Source organism: Gorilla gorilla, chromosome 17, assembly GCF_029281585.2.
Source record: "Gorilla gorilla gorilla isolate KB3781 chromosome 17, NHGRI_mGorGor1-v2.1_pri, whole genome shotgun sequence".
NCBI lineage: Eukaryota > Metazoa > Chordata > Mammalia > Primates > Hominidae > Gorilla > Gorilla gorilla.
In genome coordinates, this window is record NC_073241.2 from 23,506,789 (window position 1) to 23,530,141 (window position 23,353).

The 23,353-nt window shown below is 37.7% G+C and overlaps 1 protein-coding gene across 1 annotated transcript in view; it reads left to right on the top strand.

Moving 5' to 3' along the window:
• The first annotated feature begins 7,562 nt into the window (after positions 1–7,562).
• Positions 7,563–23,353, top strand: part of LOC129528445 (histone-lysine N-methyltransferase 2C-like) — a 60,262-nt gene continuing 44,471 nt past the window's right edge. Inside the window, 5 exon segments of the mRNA XM_063699364.1 lie at positions 7,563–7,601; positions 10,471–10,590; positions 13,354–13,470; positions 18,903–19,004; positions 19,197–19,301. Of these exon segments, the coding sequence (XP_063555434.1) occupies positions 7,563–7,601; positions 10,471–10,590; positions 13,354–13,470; positions 18,903–19,004; positions 19,197–19,301 (483 nt within the window).

Sequence of the window (23,353 nt, forward strand, 5' to 3'; positions counted from 1 at the left end):
TTGTTTAAAGACTCCAGAATTATTATAGGCAGAAACAAGAAGTTTACACACCTATTTGGTGAAACGAGGAATCAGGAATGAGCATTCCCAAGAGAATACAATTACAAGAGTAAAATCACCTAGAGTTTTTGGGCTGCTTAAAAAACCCAGAAAGAAGTGCCAAATGAGAAAATAATCAAATTCAGTGGAAAAACTCACTTGAAGGTATCATGGTCAGCTGGGTTTCCACCCCTTTGTTGCACTTCAAATCCTGTGTATTCCACAAAGACTTGCTCCTTTCTAAAGGCTATGGTTCACGTTCAACAGAATAGCAGCAACCACCATGAGCCTGAGGGCTGGCTAGTCTTTAGTATTCTGCCTTATTCAAAGAAATGATCATTTCCCTCATTCCTAAAGATCTCCCAGGTCCATTACAAAAAAAGGAGCAGCAGCCAGGCCCAGTGGCTCACACCTGTAATCCCAGCACTTTGAGAGGCCAAGGGGGGAGGATCACCTGAGGTCGAGAGTTCAAGACCAGCCTGGCCAACATGATGAAACTAAAAATACAAAAATCAGCCGGGTGTGGCGGTGTGTGCCTGTAATCCCAGCTACTTTGGAGCTGGGTAACTGGCAGAGGTTGAACAATTTGCAGGTCTCAGAAGACAGGAAAATGTGGGAAAGTTTGAAATTCCAAGAGACTTGTTGAATGGCTTTGACCAAAATGCTGATAATGATATGGACAATGAAATCCATGCTGAGGCAGTCTCTGATGGAGATGAGGAACTTGCTGGGAACTGGAGCAAAGGTGACTCTTGTCACCTTTGATAAGATGGTGGTTGAGGAGAGGTCTTGGCAAGCGGTGATGTGTGAATGTAGTGAGGGGCCTGAAAACGGAACTCAGAGAGGACACTGGGTTTTAGAGGCTGAAACTACAGAAAGTCCGCTGCGTTCAAGGCCTGCTTCCACCAAAATCTAGCAGTGTGGCCTCAAGCAAACCATTTCACTTCTCTTGGCCTCAGTTTCTACATCTGCAAAATGGGATTTATAATCCTACCCCAGCCCACAGAATTCAGAGTTATATGAGAAGGCTAGAAGAGCTCACCTACCAAGGGACTCTTTTAATGGCAAGGTGGGGAAACTGAGGCACCGAGAGGGCTAGGGCTCTGCTAGCTGTCACCCAGAGTCTGCTGGACCTGCGATGAGAAACCAGAACTCCTGCCCCTAGTTCCCCCGGCTTTCCTCAGGCTGGGGAGTGAGTGCGGTGAATAGAAAGGGCAAGCCCTCCTGCTGTTTCTCTCTGGACAGGGGCGGGATGCTGGGTGAAGGATGAAAGGAAGAGGCTGGAGAAGGGAGAAAAGCTCCAGCTCACACTAAGTCTGAAATTTTTTAAAATGCGGACTCCGTGGCCCCTCCCTTACCCGCCCCATTCCTCTCTGAAGTCCTGCTTGTGAAGGGCCAAGTCCTAAAGTCTGCTGCTCCGCCTCTCTGTGTGCAGAGCCATGGGGCCTTCACAGGCTGCAGTGGGTCCCGAGCCCCCAGGGCTGTGCCCGCTGGTCCTGACCAAGATCGCGGCTGCCGAGGTCAGTCCAGCGCCAAGGGCACAGGGCCAGGGCAGGCAGGGCAGGGCTACCCGAAGCGCATAGAGGCTGCTGGTGTCAACGTGACGTCTTCTGGGGCGCCTGGCATCCCTAGGAGTGGAAGCTGCTGATGAAGTCAAAGCTGCCTCCTCCTTCAGGAAGACTTTGCTCCCATAGCTGGCGAACAGGAAGTGGAGCAGCGCCAGGAGGATCTGCGGGCGCTGCTGAGGGCTTCTTTGCAGGGACAGTGCAGCAGGCAGCGAGGAACAAGACTGCACGGCAGCCCCCCATGGCCAGGGGAAGTTCAGAACCGGAGTCGCCCGCCGCCTGGCGATTCTCCATCCCTGGATCGGTACAGGGGCATTTGGACGCTGTGGGGAAGTCGCGGTCTGGGGATATTGGGTCCAGCCTTCGGGTAGAAGCAGGTGATAAATGCAGTCAGGCCAGCCCGGAGCGTCAGCCACACTGCGGTGCCCACGATGCCCAGGGTGAGCGCCACGAGGCGCAGGAAATTGGCTAGGGTGGGAGCTCACTGGTAGGCGGCCCTGGAAGTCAAAGATCTGCTGCTCCAGCGCTGCCACCAGTTGCAGGCAGCAGAAGGCGAGGAGCGTGTGGCACCCGCGTACTCGCCCATCGCGGACCTCTTTATCCAACCTTCAATAATTATTCTTTTTATTATATTCAATGATTATCTACTTTTCATAGAGAGCAGCTGTCAGTCCAATAACACACTTAACAAATGATATACCTAGTCCTCAAGGTTAACAAACACATGAAGACCAGCCCAACACTGAAAATCAGTTTGCAAACCTTCGCTATGTCTGATGCCATTCCTAAAAATTTTTAGGGACAAGTTTTGTTTGTGGTAAACAACATAAGGTGGGGTGTGTGCTGAGCCCAAAGCTGACCGATTGCTCACAATTACTCATAACTACCCATTGACTTGATTTTATCAAACTTCAGACAGTCTTGTCTCCTCTGCTCAGGCCCCTGGACCTTGGCTCACCACCTAAGACTGAACAAGCACTAAAGGACAGACCAGCCCGCTAACAGCTCACTCCAAAAATGAGCGGGACTCCCAGAGAAACTATTTTTATTGGAGCATCCTGGTTTTGCCACCTGCTCACCCCGCTGCCTGTCCTTCTCTCCAAGGAGGCTTCTGCCAGCCCTGCTTGTCCTTCCCTAGAAAAGGAAAGCCTTTTCCTGTTTGATCCTGAGACACCTGTAGATTGAGTTTGGAATATTCTCCCTATTGCAATAGTATTTTTGAATAAGTTTTATTTTTCCCTACCTCTGGTTGATTTTTAATTAATACCAGTAAGCTTGGATGAAAGCCTGCACACCTTAGGGGTGTGTGTGTGTGTGTGTGTGTGTGTGTGTGTGTGTGTGTACACTTTAGCATTAACATGAATGTAATAACAGTAAAATCAAACAAACACAGATGGATAAGCAATATGTTGGACTAGTATGAAAACGGCATTGGCAGCAGTGATATGATTTTTTTTCAAAATGGTACGCTTTTTGAAGTGTAATCTTATTTTAACCTAAAATCTTACTATCAGAAAATGCAGTGTACATTAAAATGTTCTGAACTGCTTTTATTCATATATTAAATGGTTGTACTCAAATATCTACAAATTTGTTTTTCACTTATGTAATTGTCTTATAGAATGTTCAAAAGTCATGCAGAATGTGAGACAATTTTCTATTGAATACGATTGCTTTATCATTGCAAGACATCAAACATCCCTGTTTCCCGCCAAATAAATGTACAATAGCAATAAATGTAAAGATGTGTTTTGTAAAAAAGATATATTTTTGAGTTACAAAACAAGGATTTTAAAACTTGAATTGTTACAGTGAATATGTCTTAATACAGGCCAGAGTCATTTAGGTAAAAAATTACCTCACATCTATTCTTTGCAGTATCACTTAAAGGTGTTTATTTAGCGGCAAAGATTTTTTTTTGTGCCTAGAGGCAGATATTTTGCCCCATGGCTATTTACGGTATGAAACTGTATTTAAATGAGTGTACATATATAAAAGCTGCCATTCTGGCTGTAAACTATTGCGGGTTATCAAGATTAAAAAATAAACAAATAAAAATATTTCTGTTTTTCTATGAAATGTCTTTACTCGAGTCCAAATGTAGAGATATAAAATGCTTGAAATTCATAAAACCAAGTGTTTCACATATTTCAGTTGTGATGGCCTTTGTCCTACTTTTGTTAGTGAAGCAGGCAGACTGCATTTTTTCCCTCTCATACACCTTCAAATGGTGGACAGAAAAATTTGGTAAAACTTCTAGGGCATTATCTGATGAAACACATTAAACACTAAAGGAGCAATACAACTTCATTGTTTATAAAAGACGTATAAGAAGGAAACCTGCATACATATATCTATCAGTTTTGTATTTTCAAGAAATATTTGCCTTAAAATGAACTTCATTAGAATATGTTTTCTCCCACAGAGCCAAGGAAAGTAAGTTAGACACAGGATCTGGAAGTCTACCTGTGTGATGTAATTACATTGAAAACATTCCACAAATAACGCAGAAATGTATCATTGTGATCCAAAATATTCTCTAAATTTTCTCAAAGCAATGTGGCCACATCTATTATCTTTTACTATGACTAGTCATCATTCCATGCATTTGAACATTACCTCACCCATTTGCAGCCTCCTATCTCTGCAATTAATTATGGCTAACATTCTCAGCAGTCCAAACATCTTGCAAGTGACAGCTTGAAAAAGCCTACCAGAATGATGTTCACTCTGTCACCTGACTAGCTTGTCTTCCATCTAGACATTGCAGTATGTAGAAGAGTGCTTTTAGTATTATAAATTTGATCCAACACGTGTTCAATTAGATGAAATCTTAAATATTGCACTACATGTGAATTGGGAAAATGTTAATTTGCTTCTGTAGTTTTAAGTGTATTCTCAGAGGCAGATGAAGACATATTACATCACTGAGTTCAAGAAATAAAGTAAATAGAAGAAAAAAGGTGTTATTTTAATTTGGTTATATTTATATTTGAAGTTTTCTTTTCCAGATTTAGGAGAACCTACTAAATACACTGAAAAAAATGTGGTAGCCCTGGGTTAAATATCATACCTTATTTTTTTTGTTTATTAATTCCAGGGTAGAGTAGAAAAATATGCTCTCTTATATAATATAAAAATGATATGGGGAAAAGAAGTAAAAAATTAACTTAGAGACACCATTAATTAATTTCTTTTATAAATGAAACACTAGATAGTTTCTATTTGTTTTGACAAATAGAGAATATATTTAGAATCAATGCTTTATTTCTTGGAAAGTGGAGTAAAAAATTTAAATGTAGGATTCAGATTGTATTATAAGTATGCACTACAGATCACATACATTTGTCTTTTCTTTGTATTAGACATTATTTAATGGTAAGCATCCTTTCAAAGGCTATTTTATATAAGTAGTAAGGTATCTGGAATTTCTGAAATAATAAAAGTGACCTAAATCACTGTGTTTGGTAAATTCACAATATCCAAATAGCAGGAGGGGAGTGCTAGAGGTAGGGAGGGGAATGCTCATGTTCTCATTATTCCCAAACAGATTCTTAAAGTCTTCTCACTGGACACATGGATGCACCTCTGTAATACCCAATGTCTTAGCCACGACTGTCTGCACTTTTTAATGAGATACATTTCAACATTATTCCTTGTCACCTCAATATCAGATACTTTCTCATGTAATCTTTTACTTCTGAGGAGTTGAATTATTGATCCATAAACTGAATCCATAGCTATGTATCTGTGGATGTTTTTAAATTATGTGAAAATTTTGTATATGCATTTTTCAGGGGAAAGTATCAGATCACCCACCTGGTGATTGTAACAAAAACAATCACTCCTGTTGATATTTAAGTCTTAATTAATTCAGAAAAATTTGCACACACCTTAAGGTCAGATAGTATTTTGTACCCTACATATAAAAACTCCCTTTTTTTTTTTTTTGAGATGGAGTCTCACTCTGTTGCCCAGGTTGGAGTGCACTGGCATGATCTCTGCTCACTGCAAACTCCGCCTCCCATAACATTAATGATCACTGATCACAGATCACTGTAATGAATATAATAATAAGGAAATATTTTAAAAATTGTGAAGATTACCAAAGTGTGAAACCAAGACACAAAGTGAGCACAGGCTGTTTGTTAAATGGCACCAATAGACTTGCTTCACCAGGGTTGTCACAAACATCTCATTTGTAAATAAAAGAAAAAATGTTCCTATCTGTGAAGCACAATAAAGAGAAGTGCAATAAAATATGTTTGTATTAATTTGGTTAACTTTATTCCAACTTAATGTAAATTAGTTTTAAAACAGTTTATAAAATTCTAAAATGAACCTGGCAAATTTAGAGCAATAATAAAATGATTTAAATTAGAAAAGTCTTTTTTAAAAAGGATACATAACAAATGTCTCATTGGAATTATTAAACTTGTTTCAAGTTCAGCTCTGAGGTTCTTAAAAACTAAAGTAAAAAAGTATGACCAGTTTCTGAAGTCAAGATAAAACCATACAATCTTTAACTTAGAAAATTATCTTCTGTGTTGTGTCCTAAGCATAAACAAATGTAAGGACTTGCCCTGACACTCTGTAAGTAGTTCCACTCCAATACGCCCTGCAGAAATGTTTCCTGGCAAGAACAGCAAGTCAGAAGCCTTTCCAGCATGGCAACGAGGGAGAGAGACTATGCTATTAAAAAAAAAAAAAAGATGAGCAAGAACAATAGCATCTTAGACAAGTGAGAAGTTTCAAAAGAGACATGTATAAGGAGAGCAGTTGCAATTATAAGGAGCAAAATATGGAATGATGAGAAAAGATACTTTAAAGAAAGTTTTCCTCAGTACTTTGCAATGCACTTGCCACCTTCTGAAGAAAGCTGGCTCCTCCTGGAACCTTAGGGTATTTGGACCCATGCTTTGGAATGGGGTGACCATCTGCATCAAGCTAACTTAAATTCAAATTTGTGTGCATAGGATAAGAATAATTGGGTTAAATAAAATTCACTTTTAATCTAAAATGTCATTCATTAGTTTGACCAACTTTCCTTACCACTGGCCACTTGGTCCTTGTCTTGTTTGACAGGGTTGTCAAACAAGGTTTGTTGTTTCCTTCTTTGAAGGAAAGAGTCAGTGTTTCTTCCATTCCAATGCATCCACTTGAGGAATTTTTAATAAAGTGGGCAATGAATGGGCAGCAGAAGAATTTACAGGCCTGCTAATCAAATGCTAAGTAATAAACCCTGGAAATTCTAAACTCGTTTGCATGAAGACCTTGCTTATTTTGTAACTATTATGTATTATCAAATGTATACTTAATTCTTTGAATGTGTTAGTATGTGTTCAAAGTACACCTTAATTTTATATATACATATATTTAAATTACATAAAATAAATAAGCCACTAAAAATTTTTAAACATGTTCTTATATTTCCTTTCAGTATTTTTATGTGCATGCATCTGTACTTGGTAATATTGCTGAATGCATGTTTGCATTGACAAAGCCTCTCCCCTTGCCCAAACTCTAGTCAGGATCCTCTAAGCCTCCTCTCAGCCTCAGCCTTCAGTGTTCATCCTAGTCTGGCCCACATCTCTCAGGTTTAGGAAGAAACTTTCAAAGAATCCCCCACTCTCAGTACTGATCACCTTTTATATCTGATCAAATTTGTTATCTCCCACCACCCTCCAGATGATTTCTGATCAGTCTGGCCTGCCTTCAGTAAGAATCCTGTTCGATCTGTTTAACCCAAATCCCCTTTGCCCCTGATGTTTCCTCTTAGTATCCCCAGTTGAGCCAATTTTTAACCATTAAAAAAATCTTGGAAAAATTAAGTTCAGATAGGTTCCAGAGTGCTTATGTTCATTTCCTGGCTTTCTGAAGACCTGGCATATCCTCTTTAAATTGCCTCAATACAAGAAAATACAAAATGGAAAGAAGTAGACATTAGAAATTGGAAAAATGGAGAAATACAGGAATGAAGATAAGTTTCTATTTCAAGTAATTAGGTAAATTGTAAGGTGTTTATATTTAACTTTTTCTCATTAGCTTTAGCCCCTTGAACCTTTGAGAACATGTTATTACTATATTTATCGAATGTCATATTTTTTATTTTAACATAGAATGGTATTTTCACTCAGATCTCTTGAAACATATATTTATAGTCAATAGTTAAATTTTATTTAATATCAATTGTTTCTTTTTATTAGTATTTTCTTAAAAAATAATATTGGCCCGGCGCAGTGGTTCACACCTGTAATCCCAGCACTTTGGGAGGCTAAGGTGGGCAGATCACTTGAGGTCGGGAGTTGGAGACCAGCCTGAGAAACTTGGAGACAACCTTTCTCTACTAAAAATACAAAAAGTAGTCGGGCGTGGTGGTGCTTGCCTGTAATCCCAGCTACTCAGGAGGCTTGAGGCAGGAGAATTGCTTGAACCTGGGAGGTAGAGGTTGCAGTGAGCCGAGATCGCACCACCGCACTCTAGCCTGGGTGACAGTGCGAGACTCCATCTCGAAAAAAAAAGAAAGAAAGAAAATGCCAGACATTTATTGAAGGGCTGGAATGGTATTGTGAAGTGTTCTGAGTCAGTTGGGCTCTGATTGATAAAGAGCTTGGCATGTTTGAAGGACAGCAAGGAAGCCAGAATAGCTGGAGCATAGCAGCAGGGAGACAAGTGCCACAAGATGAGTTGGGGAAAGGTTTGTCTTTTAAGTGCTCTGAGAAGCAATTGAAGATTTGAAATAGAATAGTGACTTGCTTGATCACATTTGTACTTTTGAAAAGTTCCTCTGGCTGCTGTGGGGAAAGGCTTGAGTAGATGCAGGGTGGGAGAAGCATAACCAGCAGTAGACTCTTGTGGCAGGTTAGGTGAGAGATGGTGGTGGGCACGACTGGGCTGCTAGTGGTGGAAGTGACAAGAAGTAGAAGGATCGGAGACAAAACTTGAAGATAAAAAGTCTTGAATTTGCTGATGATTTGCATTGACGAAGTGTTGGGGGAGAGGACTGAAGGAGCAGAGGAGAGTGACAAGGGACTGGATGCCATTTATAAGGATGGGGAAGACTGGGATGAAACCGGTTAAGGGAGAAATTTTAAACATGGCAAAATTAAGAGGGGTTTTATGTGAGAAAATGGAAATGCTAAGAAGGAAGTTGAAAATCCTGCTAACTTGGAGATCTTTGATTAAAACTAGAAATAAGAATGTGGGAAGCATCAAGTTCCAAGATGCCCTCATTGTAGATAACACCATTTAGGATCTAGGCTCAAGCCCTGGGAAACTCCAGGGCTTCGGAAGTCAAATAGAGGAAGAACACGTACAGGAGATGAAGAAAGATTAGCGAGGAAGTCAGTGAAATATCCACAGGTGGGCTGCTGCCAAATCCAGCAGAACAGTATGCCAGATGTTAGGAGCATGAGTAAAATGAGAAAAGAGAAATGGCCTTTGACAACACTTCCCTACTAATAGTAGGGAAGAAGACATAGGTACAGATTCAAGTTGATTTCAAATTATGAAAGTGAGATAATTGACCTGCAGTTGTTGCTGCTCAGTGAAATCAGCATAGTGATTACCTGAGCTAGGTTAGAGATTTGATGGGTAAGAAAGAACACCTGAGGGTAATCCTGGAGGGGAAGAAAATAAAGTGTTTGCTGGAGAGAATGAGTTGGATTGCTGGACTTCAATGTGTGTGGGTTGAGTTTGTGACTTAAAAATGAAACCAGTCTATTGCTTGTGTGGCTTTTCCAAAATACTGTTATTCCATTACCTATCTCTTACCCCAAGAGTAGTCACATTCTTATTTCTGGTTATTTTAATTCCTGGTATTTGTATGTGATTAATGAGATAGTACTTGTTAATTTGATGATATTCTAGAAACCTGGTAAGTACTATGTACCTTGTCTTAAGTTTTGGTTACTTGATTGGTAAAATTATGCATGCACCATTGAATTACCTAATTCAAAATATATTCTTTTATTGTTTGACATTTGTCTTGTTTTTCTTTAAAATGTTATCTTTGTGGAGTAAACATTTTTCTTTATGCTGTTTAGCATCTTCAGATTAGTTCAGGGTATTGCTGAATGTGGTTGTTTGGAAGTAAAATGCTTTAGTTTTAGTTATATAGATTTTAATAAGATAATACTTTCTATATAATTTATCAGGTACTTTAGGCATTTTAATTTGCAAATTTAGGACAATTTGCTTTAACGTTTCTTCACTTTTGTCCATTGGATGTAATTTCCATAAAGTATTCATTTCTCTAAGTAAAAACCGAAACCAAACCGACAACTAATGGTCACTGAAGAAAGAGTGATTAAATGCTAAGGTTACAATGGTATTTGCATTTGAATGTTACCAGCTCTCTACAGTGTAAAGTTTATGCATTTATCGATTGCTTATGTTTCTCATTGCATTCTTTGGCCTACTGGTTTTGGTTGTTTATAGCTATAGAATATAGAATTCCTTATGGTTATCCATTTCTCCTTTTAAGTAGAGTGATAGTTGTTAGAAGAAAAATAACCCCCCAATACTTTCTTCTAGTGTTAATTCTTAAAGTGTGATTGACTTTTATTTACTTTTTGGTGCAGTAATTGCAGTTCATGAGTCAATGTTGATATCATATAAACCTTAATTTTTAAAGTTTCATTGTAGTGATGTCTCTGTAGCAGCAAACATTTAAGTTATTTAAGTTATACTTAAATGTTTAAATCACTGTTAGTGATTAGCTTATTTTGCCTTCCTTGAAGCAATTTGTACTAAATTTCCATACGTTTGCATTTGTTTTTGCTGTTCTAAAATTCCTTAGTTGCTGGCTTTGACCTTTTATGTTGCTGAGTTTTACACATCTATTTTCTCAACTGCCATATCCTAGGAGGCTTGGAGTGCCCAAAATACAGTGAGCCCACCTTCCTGGTCCCCAGACATTTCAGAAGGTCGGGAAATTTTTAAACCCAGGCAGCTTCCTGGCAGTGCCATTTGGAGCATCAAAGTGGTAAATAAAATTGCATTTACATTCATATATCATTTCTGTCTGATTTGTTTTGCCCTACTGGGTGTTAAGAATTAAATCTTTCTTTTCTAGATTGAGCTTCCAGAAACACTATTTAAATCTAAAAATTGTAATGTAAAGAAATAATATGCTTGCATTTAAAAATCAAGTATACATTTTTAATACCTCTTTTTATGGTTAATTCCTTTTGTTGTGATTACTACTGGTTTTATGAGGGAGAAGTCCTTGACATGTAGACCAAAAGGTAATTAAGGACCTTTTCATTCATGATATCATAAAATTTTGTTGCTTAGAAAAAAGCAGAAAAAACTCCATTAATTTATTATGTTCTCATGGAGAAGAAATACCAAAATTGTGGCAGATTTCATTGTCTGTTTAATACCTTAAAATGACAAGGCTTTTTCCCCCATGACATTGGTTGATGGCTCTGCCAGTCCTTGAAGTGAGTTAAGTAGTGTGATGCATTTTGAAGAGAAAAAAATTAATTTGAAAAAGTATTAACTCAAAAGTTAAAATACTTCATTGACTGGAGATGACAGTTTTTCTTCATATTCTATATTTAATATTCTGGAATATGGCTGTTTAATTCAGACTAATCAAGGATTTTAAGGAATTCTAGGTTATACTTTATTTTCTTTCATGACTGGAAGAACTATTTTTTTTAACCTCCCTACCTCCCCATGATATCATCCAAGATATTGAGGTATAAATATACCTCATTTGACAGTTTGATAATATAGACCACCAATTTGTACTTACTTTTTTTCTGGGTCAGCATTTCATGTTTGAGAAAATAAATTGAGAGACTACTGTAGTCTTGATTTTTAATCGCTGACTTAATTTTTCAAAAATCTTTTATACCAATTTAATAACAAAACAAACTCGGCCGGGCGCAGTGGCTCACGCCTGTAATCCCAGCACTTTGAGAGGCTGAGGGGGCAGATCACTGGAGGTCAGGAGTTCGAGGCCAACCTGGCCAACGTGGTGAAACCCCGTCTCTACTAAAAATACAAAGAGATTTAGCTGTGCATGGTGGCATGTGCCTGTAATCTCAGCTGCTGGGGAGGCTGAGGCAGGAGAATAGCTTGAACCCAGGACACGGAGGTTGCAGTGAGCCAAGATCACACCATTGCACTCCAGCCTGGGCAAAGAAGCGAGACTCCATCTCAAAAACAAACAAACAAACAAAAAACCCAAAAAACTAACCTGACCCCATCCATCTGTTGTGCAAAGAAGCTGATGCACTTCTCAAAAGGGATCTCAAGGAGAACAGGGTAAGAGAAGACAGGAGTGGCAGTTTGAAGCTGGGAGCTGGCTGTATTTATTACATCCAAAGGGAAAAAAGCCATTCCTCCCATTCCTTTTGTTCATGTGTTTCTATTTTATGCTTACAGTATCACCATCAATTTTTGACTTGGAAACCATTCTGCTAAATAGGGAATAAGTTCATTTCAAACTATGATAGGGACATCAGTTGAAGATATGACATATTATTTAACTTATGGTGAGGGAAACACCTAAGTATTTTCCTGAGCATCTGGATAATTTTAAATATACATAATTCATCTACTTAGGTAGGTGCCAGGTTTTTTCAAGGAGTAATTAATTAGTACAAACAAGGGTGAGGGGGCAGGGAACACCATACTCTGGTACTTAATGTCTGAAATTATCAGGGAATTTAACACATTTTCCAATAAGTTTATTTCTTGTGTAAGAAGTCAGATAAATTATTTCCATTTCAAGTATTTATTATTCAGATTATTTAAAGCAAAGCTTTCACAAAGCCTTTTGTCAGCTTTCCTGTAATCCTCAAATAATTTTTCCTGGCTGGACGCTTTGGCTTACTCCTGTAATCCTGGCACTTTGGGAGGCAGAAGCAGGAGGATCACTTAAGCCCAAGGGTTCTAGGCTGCAGTGAGCTGTGATCACACCACTGCACTCCAACCTGAGTGACGAAGAAAGTTCTTGTCTCAAAAATAAAAGTAATAACAATAATAATAAATTTTCCTCTAAATACAATGGTGAATGAGGTAGAAATGTTGAGTTCATAAGAGAACTGTTGAATAGTGAAGGAAACTGACTTAATTTTAATGACAGGAAGAATACTGTTACACACTAGCAAAAATGAACTTTCATGCTGATGTAGCAGTACAGAATATGCTTCCAACCCAGGGACGCTGGAGCCAGACTTGCTAGCTAAGCGACCTTGGACAAGTTACTTAACCCTTTTATTCCTCAGCACACTCATCTCAAATGAGGATAATAAAACCTACTATATGGGATTGTTGAGAGTAAAAAATACTTAGATTAGTACATAGTAAGTACTCAACAGATGTTAGCTATTACTGTAATCACCGCGAGACCAGTTAATGAGAGAGTTCTTCCTTATCCTTACTCTATATTGAATACAACTTGTTGCACTTCGAAATATCTGGATAAGGCTATAGTTGTTGTCGTCACCGAGAATGTAGGAGTGCGAAAGAGAAAAATCATGCAAAGGCTTGCTGATAGCGTTCACAGTGACAGCCCGAAAGTATGATTCTAAGGTTGTAAGCATTTTATATTTAGATTTTTAAGTTGTGGAGTATACTTTTAAAGATAAAAATAATAAGCCAGGTCTCTTAATACTTATCTAAAGAAGTGTTTGTATAACATTTAATAAAATGTTTTATCTCAGTGGCATTTGGATTTAAAAATTATTTTGGGCTGTCACAGAATGTTGACTTTTCCTAATCTATTACATAGGGCCGTGGGTCTGGATTTCCAGGAAAGCGGAGACCTCGAGGTGCAGGACTGTCGGGGCGAGGTGGCCGAGGCAGGTCAAAGCTGAAAAGTGGAATCGGAGCTGTTGTATTGCCTGGGGTGAGGCTTGCTTCATGTATATTTTCTCTAATCTAAACGTCAGTTAATGATGAAAATCTCATAGCAAGTTATTTTGAACTTAAGAGTCATATAAATAGGTCAAAATGTTTATTTTACTGTCCTACTTTGCTTTTTTTTTGAGCCTCTGGTTACGTTTTCTTGTATATTTACTTTCTCATCCTTTCTCTTTTCTTACCTTCCTCTTTGACTCCTTATCTTTCTATGCCAACCCTCTCTAAAAAGTCAGTATGTAATATAGTTGCTCTTTAATTTAAAAATTTTAAGATTGATATTTGCTTACTATCATGTTATGAGACTTTATTTATATGTGTATTACAAATATATTTGCTAACTACTAGCAAATATTTTATGTAATAACTGCTATTTATTAAAATCCTGTTTTTAAAATTCTGAAATGTCATTTTAAGTATAGGAGACAGGTGAAATTGTTCAAGTTTACTACTAAACCAGGAATAAGGAAGCTTAGATTCTCGTCCTTTTTTCAAAAAGAAAAATTTTCAAACCAGGCTTATTGAGGTATAGTTGATATAAGCTATATTTGACATGTACAATTCCATAAGCTTTGATATATACATATACACCCTTGAAAACGACACCACAATCATGATAGTGAATATATTCATCTCCCAACGTTTCTTCATGTCCCTCTGTAATTTTCTGCATTCCCCCTGCCATCCGTCCTTGTCCCCAAGATTAGTTTGCATTTTCTAGAGTTGTATATAGGTGGAATCATACAGAACTGTATGCTTTTTGGACTGATTTATTTCAGCACAATTATTTGGAGATTCATCTATGCTGTTGTACTTGTTAACAGTGTACTCCCCTTTCTTGCTGAGTATTAATAAAACTGTGGATGCACCACAGTTGTAGACCTGTGCACTTTTTTTCTTCTTCTTTTTTTTTTTTTCGGAGACAGGTTCTCTTTCTAATTCCTGGCTGGAGTGCAGTGGTGCGATCATAGCTAACTCCAGCTTTGACCTCCCACCTCTGTCTCCCAAGTAGCTGGGACCATAGCTGTGTGCCAACACACCCAACTACTTTTTAAAAATTTTTAATAGAGACAGCATCTCACTATGTTGTCCAGGCTGGTCTCGAACTTCTGAGCTCAAGCAATTTTCCCACCTTGGCTTCCCAAAATGCTGGGATTACAGGCGTGAGTCACCATGCCCCAGCCTGTAGTCTTACATTCTTGTAATGTCTTCATCTGGTTTTGGTATCAGCATAACTCCAGCTTCATAGAATGAATCAGAAAGTATATTCTCATCTTCAGTTTTCTGGAAAAGTTGTGTAGTAGTGGAAATGTATCTTCTTATATTATACATGAATTTATTAGTGAAAGCATCTTGGCCTGAAATTTTCTTTGTGGGGGGTTTTTGTTGTGTTTTCTTTTTTTTTTTCTTTCTTTTGAGATGGAGTTTCGCTCTTGTTGCCTAGGCTGGAGTGCAATGGCACAATCTCAGCTCATGCAACCACTGCCTCCCAGGTTCAAGTGATTCCCCTGCCTCAGCCCCCTGGTTCACCATGTTGGCCAGGCTGGTCTCGAACTCCTGACCTCAGGTGATCCACCTGCCTTGACCTCCCAAAGTGTTGGGATTAGAGGCGTGAGCCACCATGCCCAGGCTGGAGTGCAGTGGCGTGATCTCTGCTCACTACAGACTCCACCTCCCAGGTTCAAGCAATTCTCCTGCCTCAGCCTTCTGAGTAGCTGGGATTACTGGCATGCACCAACATGCCTAGCTAATTTTTGTGTTTTGGGTAGAGATGGGGTTTCGCCATGTTGGCCAGGCTGGTCTCGAACTCCTGACCTCAGGTGATCCATCTCCCAAAGTGCTGGGATTACTGGATGAGCCACCGGTGCCCAGCCTGTGGGACAGTTTTTAACAACAAATTGTATTTCTTTAATAGGTACCTATTTAGGTTATCTGTCTCTCCTTGCATAAATTTGCACCTTTCAAGAAATTTGTTCATTTTGTCCATCTTGACAAATTAAAGGAATGGAGTTGATCATAATGTTTCTTATTATTTTAATACCTGTAGAATCTGTAGTGATTTCACCTCCCTCATTCTTGATACTAATAATTTGTATCTTGTCTTATTTTTTTCCTGATCAGTCTGGCTAGAGATTTATCAGTCTTATTGATCTTCTTGAGTCAGCCTTTGTTTTCATGGACTTTTCTCTGTTTTCTTTCCTCTTTCTGTTTTATTGATTTATATTCTCATCTTTATTTTTTCCTATCTTCTCACTTTGAGTTTAATTTGATCTTCTTTTTTTGTTTACTCTTACGTGTCCCTGCTTGGAAGGGACACTTGTGAAGTTTAGGTCAGAGCTTTCTATTCTCCTTGGCTTATATCTGTGGTCTAGGAAAATGAAATTTCTATCACCTTCTGGATAAATCACACTATTATCTATGCAGGCAACAATAGCACGTATTTTCTCAAAGATTACCTTTGCCCTCAAGTTAGGTTTTATTTTTCTAGCAGTCTAAAGGTCATGAAATAAATTATAAAATAAAAACAGTGGGTCTTCAAGCTAGATGATACTGTTTTCTTTCTTGCGTGGACAATTATTTTAAAATATTTTGGTTTTTCTGCACTTATTATTTAAATATGACTCCCCACCCCCACTTGAATCTAGGGACATTGCAGTTTTCTACTGCAGACTTTGTTTCTGGTTTATACTGGGAATATATTGTTTATCATTTTCAGTGAAAGCATCCACTGGTTAAATTTCCTTTTAAAAATAATAATGGATCTTTACAATTTCTTTGAGCTGCTCAGTGTGTATAATGTGTTGAATTTTCTGTTAGTAGTTGGGAGGTAGAAATAGATACTTTATCTCTATTTTAGCCATTTCCCTAATTATATATCTCAATAGTCTTGTCAATGCATCATTAGTCCTATGACTGAATTAATGATTACTTTTAGTAGTCACTTAATTTCTTACTGATGATGATGATTCTACTTCTGTGAATCATCTTGGATGATTCTCTAAAATCTTAGAAAGCTAATTTTGTTAATACTATGCATATAACACATCAATACATTTTCTCTATTAAAAAAATTAAAGCGCTATAGGTAGATCAGAATTTACCATTACTAACTCCTCAGTCCTCCTTATTTCCCTGTTACCAGTTTGGTATATTTATATATTAGGTTGATCCATATGAAATTGCCAATATTATTTCTGAACTGATGAAAAGCAGCAATTTCTTATGATTCAACCTGTTATATGTGCCCATAGACTACATGTAATGACTTTGCAGGTTTTTATATTATAGTGCTATACCTCAAATACTGTTCTGCAATTTATTTTTTCACTCAACAACGTCTTTTGTAATTTCTTTCATGGCAGTCTATACAAGTTTCTACCTCCCTACTTTTAAAATGTTGCATAATTTTCTAATGTTTGGATTTGTCATGGCTTTACTTACTCCCTAATGATGAATATTGGCATTATTAACACTTGTAGTCATTAGGGTTCATATGACTATAAATTGCTCTTATAAAGCATTAGTACTATCCATTAAAACTGCTTTTAGGCTGGACACGGTGGCTCATGCCTGTAATCCCAGCACTTTGGGAGGCTGAGGTGGGTGGATCATGAGGTCTTGAGATCAAGACCGTCCTGGCTAACATGGTGAAACCCCATCTCTACTAAAAATACAAAAAATTAGCCGGGCATGGTGGCAGGCACCTGTAGTCCCAGCTACTCGGGAGGCTGAGGCAGGAGAATGCCGTGAACCTGGGAGACAGAGCTTGCAGTGAGCTGAGATTGTGCCACTGCACTCCAGCCTGGGTGACATAGCAAGACTCCATCTCAAAAACAAACAAACAAAAAAACAAAAAAAACTGCTTTTAAATGTATTTGTATTGAAAAATACTGAGATGTAGTCCTTCTATTTAGTTAACCAACCAACCTTCCTTCCTTCCTTTTTTTTTTTTTTTTTTGGAGACACGGTCTCACTCTGTCACCCAGGCTGGAGTGCAGTGGCATAATCTTGGCTCACTGTAACCTCTGCCTCCTGGGTTCAAGTGATTCTCCTGCCTCAGCCTCCTGAGTAGCTGAGACTACAGGCATGTGCCACCATGCTCGGCTGTTTTTTGTATTTTTGGTAGAGACAGTATTTCACCATGTTGCCCAGGCTGGTCTCCAACTCCTGAGCTCAAACAATCCACCCACTTTAGCCTCCCACAGTGCTAAGATTATAGGCATGAGTCACCACACCCAGCTGGTTAATCTTCTTTCAGTTGTTCCTCAAGAAAAGTAATTCAGTTGTTTTATGTTTTGACCTTGAACATAACCTGTTGTGTTTCAACTCTGTCTTTCCAGGCTTAGGTTATAAGCTTTTTAAAGAAACAGGATTGTATTTTATGATTTTGGCAGTGCCCTCCTTGTCTTCTTTCTACAACTTCTAGTTCAGAGCTTTATTTTGTTTCATAATCACTCTAGAAATTATTAACAAACCAGTGGGTACTTAGTTGATTTAGTCAAATAGAACTAAGTCCAGACTGAACAATATTGGTTGATAATCATTTGGCTGATACTGAAATTTGGATGTTATTAAAAATAATATTCTAAAGCGGTGCTAATAGAAATATAATGAGAACCACATATGCAATTTAAAACTTCCTAGTAGCCACATTGAAAAGTTACAGTGAGCTGGGTGCAGTGGATCATTTGAGGTCAGGAGTTAAGAGACCAGCCTGACCAATATGGTGAAACCCCGTCTCTACTAAAAATACAGAAATTAGCTGGGCATGGTGGTGGACAACTGTAATGCCAGCTACTTGGGAGGCTGAGGCAGGGAGAACAGCTTGAACCAGGAGGCAGAGGTTGCAACGAGCCGAGATCGCGCCATTACACTCCAGCCTGGGCAACAAGAGTGAAACTCATCTCGAAACAAAATAAAGGTTATAGTGAACAGGCGAAATTAATTTTAATGCCTTCCATTTTGACCGATATATCTAAAATATTACCATTTCAACATGTAATATGTAATTATGTGCTGTATTTTATGTTTGCAGGACATCTCAGTTCAGACTAACTACATTGCAGATCCCAAGTGTGTGTCATTAAAATAGTGATAGATTTGTGTGTGTACATACTTATATTATCATTTATAGTTTCTTGATTAGAATTCTGCATAATCAAGTCTTTCTAAGACAGGTTTATTATATTTTCTCATTACTTCTTGGTCTAAAGGAATTCTACCTCTAAAGAGAGAATGAGTTGAATAATAAAATGTCATGACTCCATTTTACTGTAGTATCTTAGCATTAATATTTGGAATTGTTATTCTAGACCTTAGCAAAAATATATGTTTTGATTATGAATTTTCTGAAGCTTTCCAGTTAAGTGTAAAACAAGTGAAAAATATAACTTTGTATTTTGTGTATTTTGATTTTTATAGGTGTCTACTGCAGATATTTCATCAAATAAGGATGATGAAGAAAACTCTATGCACACTACGGTTGTGTTGTTTTCCAGCAGTGACAAATTCACTTTGAATCAGGTTTGAACTTGACAATTTACTGTCTTCCTCATTGAATTCCTCCTTGTATATTTCTGCTTTATCTCATATACACAGAAGTGATCCAATATTTAGCTATAGAGCTGTATTAGTTAAGAAGGTATTTTTAAAGTAAAATTTGTAGGTTTTTAGCTTAGTCTCCATTTAAAATATGTTCTGTTTTCTTAACTTCAGGATATGTCTGTAGTTTGTGGCAGTTTTGGCCAAGGAGCAGAAGGAAGATTACTTGCCTGTTCTCAGTGTGGTCAGTGTTATCATCCATACTGTGTCACTATTAAGGTAAACATCCTTAAATTGAGTTAACAAATATGTATTGAATTTTTATTTGGTTTTAGTAGTAACATGAGCTCCCAGTTCTCACAATTAAGTATTATGATTATTAAACATATGTGACAGTATTTAAGTACTTTAAATACTGCTTTTAAGGGTTTGCTATCTGAAGAAATTTGCTTCTCTATAAATCTTATATTGTACTAATATCCTGCTTTTGTCTTGAAAAAGTAAAACATAAAAATATATGCATTTAATTTAAAAGACAATTTATACTATTCACAAAGATTTTAGGTTTAGCTGATTCATTTTGTCTGTTGATTTATAAAGCTGAGAACTGGAGTATTTAGTAAAAAATTATTAGCCCATTCTGTTCTTTCCCACATTCTCTCTCCTCTGTGCTCACTCATACACAAAATGACATTTTCTCCTTATAGCCAAAAGAAACAAAACAAGTGTCATATTTAATGCAATTGGTAATAATCGAGAGTCAGCACTGCTCACTTTCAAGCATTTCAGGATAGAGGCTTTCTGGGGAACCTTTTAAGTGGTATCGTGTGCTTGGTTTCAAATATGGACAGGTCTCAATACTTCACTAGTTGTATCTAAGGTTCTTGGTTTTTTCTTTTTAAGAACTCAGTCTTAATAAAACTTACATATTTGAGTAAAGTGTCATGGCCACTGGAAGCAAGCATGGAGGTATAGCTGTACAGCAGAGGTCTTAAACTGTATACTCCACAAGGAAATCTTTTCTAGTATTGCCATACCTTGTAATATAAATACTAACCTCAGTTTCAATAATAGGTTGTGAATCATGAGTGATTTTTATACCATTCTCCCTGCCCTTCAGACATCACTGTGTTATATCATTGTCAGTAAAATGTCAGTATAGTAAGCCAATCAACATTATCTCCTTCAGAATTCTTTGTTGATAACTACAGTAGTATTTATTTTATAGGGTAATACAGGTTTTTGTGAATTTAGGAATCAAAATGAAAGATTGTAATTAATACTATCCAAAATAGAAGACTAGTACGGTTAATTTATGTAGTTTTTAAAAATTAGTTGCTCATGGTATGTGACTGAAAAACACAGAGTATATAAAGCCAATTAAAAATGAAGTTATATATGCATAAAACATGTTTCTTTTCTTCTTTGTGCTTTATATTCTGTATAAAAGTAGCTGCTATCATTAGATTTTGTTTTTTAGAATACTTAATGTTTTGGACCTAAGGAAATTGAATAAGATCCCTTTCAAGATAGTAATATATTTCTTTTAACCCATCCAACAATTACCGAATTCCCATTTTACAGATGAGTACGACTTACATAAGTTAAGTTTGGACAATTAGTGCACTATCAGACACCTAGTTATTCCTGTTTTTAAAAATTATGTGTGGTTCCTTTTACACAACACTGTTTTGGACAGTATAGAATACTGCAGTCTCATTGAGAAATACAGCAGTATCTAGAAATATACTAGGGATATGTGAATTGGCTCAGCTTGCATTTTTATTGCAGGAGGCAATTGTTTGTGGATAAGCTTGATACCTTTGAAGCTTCTTTTTAAGCTTGCTGGGGCAAGTCTAGAAAGCCTTCACTCTAAGGTGGATATTTTCAAACTTTATGGTTTTAGAACCTTAACACTCTTTAAAATTACTGGGGATGCCGTAGTTTTTGTTCATGAGGATTTTAACTATGGACTATTCAGCATTTTAGAAATTAAAACTAGGAACATTTTGTAACACAAGACTACAGAAGCACAACCTGTACAATGTCAGTGTAATATTATGATACAACATGTAGCTTCTATAAACACCACTGTATAATTGTGAATAAAGTGAAAAAAGGCAAATTAAATCTTAGTATTATTTAAACTTGTTTTAACTTTACAGACCCACTGGGGTTCCCTAGTCCACGTTTTGGTAGCTGCAGTCCTAGCATTAGTTTAACCCTATACTTAAGTTTCTGGGATCACTACTGAATTCTACCCCCTGTTCACCAGTGTCTTTGTACTCTGACTGGTTGTGCTTCACTTGTCTTTGAGCCTTTTGCAAGCTCTGGTAATTGTGCAGCTTACAAATTCCCAGTAGATGTACTTTCCCCTGGTTGTGGGTCTTTGGGCTTCTAGAAGTACGGCTTGGTGTTCCACCAAAGACTTCAGGGGATCCTTTGTAGATTTCTGGAGCTCTTAGTCCTTATTGCTTCTTCATTTTGAGTACTGTGTCCTGCAAATTCCACTGCCTCACCTTCCCTAACCTCAGCGAGGCCATTGATTGTACTCTGCTGAGGTTCTCCCTCCCTGGGCAGCGTTCTGGAAAATGTTTCTAGGCAGAATATCATAGGACTCCCTGAGTGTTTCCTTCCTCTCAGAGACCACTGTCTCCTTTACTATGTGTTGTCCAATATCTGAAAACAGTTGTTTCATACACTTTGTCCAATTTTCTACTATCTTATGGGAGAACAGGCTGGTCCCATCTACTCCATTATTGTTGAAGCATGTATCTGTATTAGATTATAAAACATATCTGTAACAACTTTGGACATGGTACCATGGATGGAATCCTGGATGACATCTTATTTGAAAAAACTTTTAAAACTAAGGCTAAACTGGTTCAACAGAAGAAAAAAATGATAGTACAACCCCAGTACCTAAGTTAAAAGGAAATTTCAAAGAGGGAGAAATTGTTGAAGTGTTGAAGTACTAGAAGTCAAGAAACACAAACACTAATGTTTCCATTAGATTTGAGAATAAGAAGGTCTTGACAAGCCTGGCTTAAGCAGTTATGAGTGGATGTGGGTGTAGAGACCAGACTGTAGTGTTTTGAAGAGTGAATATAAGCGGAGAAACTTGAGAGTTTGGTTGTAAAAGGGACCACAGGTATCTGTGAAGAAAACTTAATAGGAATGAAGATAAATATTTTAAAAATTCTGCCACTAAACACCTCAGATCTGTCTGCCACTTTGTCTTCAGGTCATTGTTTAAGCCAGGGTCAGGCAGACTGGCCCATAGACTAAATCTGGCCCATTTCCTGTGTTTGCAAATAAACTTTTATTGAAATATGGCCATGTTCTTTTGTTTACATATATTTGTAGCGGTTTTTGCATTACACTGGCAGAGTTTTTATAAAGTTGCAACAGATCATATGGCCCTCAAAACTTTGTGTTTACTCTCTGGCCCTTTATTGGAAATGTTTGCTGGCTACTGCTCTAAGCCACCCTGATCTTACCCCAGGCCATTTCCTTCATTTGGGCAAATAACATACTAACTTGGTAATCTAAGACAAATTCTTAAAAATCAATAAGCTAATCAAAATAATAAATATACATGTTTAAAGATCAAATGACATTAAAAGCCTTGTAACGGGCCGGGTGTGGTGCCTCACACCTGTCATCCCAGCACTTTGGGAGGCCGAGGTGGGTGGATCACTTGAGGGCAGGAGTTCAAGCCAGCCTGGCCAACACAGTAAAACCCCATCTCTAGTAAAAATACAAAAATTAGCCGAGTGTGGTGGCTCATTCCTCTAGTCCTAGCTACTCAGGAGGCTGAGCCAGGAGAATTATTTGAACATGGGAGCCGGAGGTTGCAGTGAGCTGAGATCACACCACTGCACTCCAGCCCAGGCAACAGAGCAAGACTCCATCTCAAAAAAAAAAAAAAAAAAGGCCTTGTAATGAACAACCAACTCTTGTCTTACTCTACCTCCACATCTGAGGCAATCACTTTTAATCTTTTCAGGTGTTTTTTCTTGTGGTTAATGTTACAGCTCTAAATAATCAACTGGTTTACTGCTTTATCAATGCTAGATTTTGTTGACTTTCTGCTATGAATAAATAAATTCTGATTTAGGTCTTAAAATACACCCCCTTCCTTCTCCCAATATAGTTGTATTACTATGTTTAGTTCAATTAATAAGGTGTTGGTTATGACTCAGTAAATGTTCACTGCAGATCTAAACAGTATACTATGAGTTTCTGTTGTCTTTCATGGAGTTTTTAATAACAAGAAAGTAATAGTGACTCTCCATTCGTTCTTTGTTTTTGCCTACTATAGAACTATC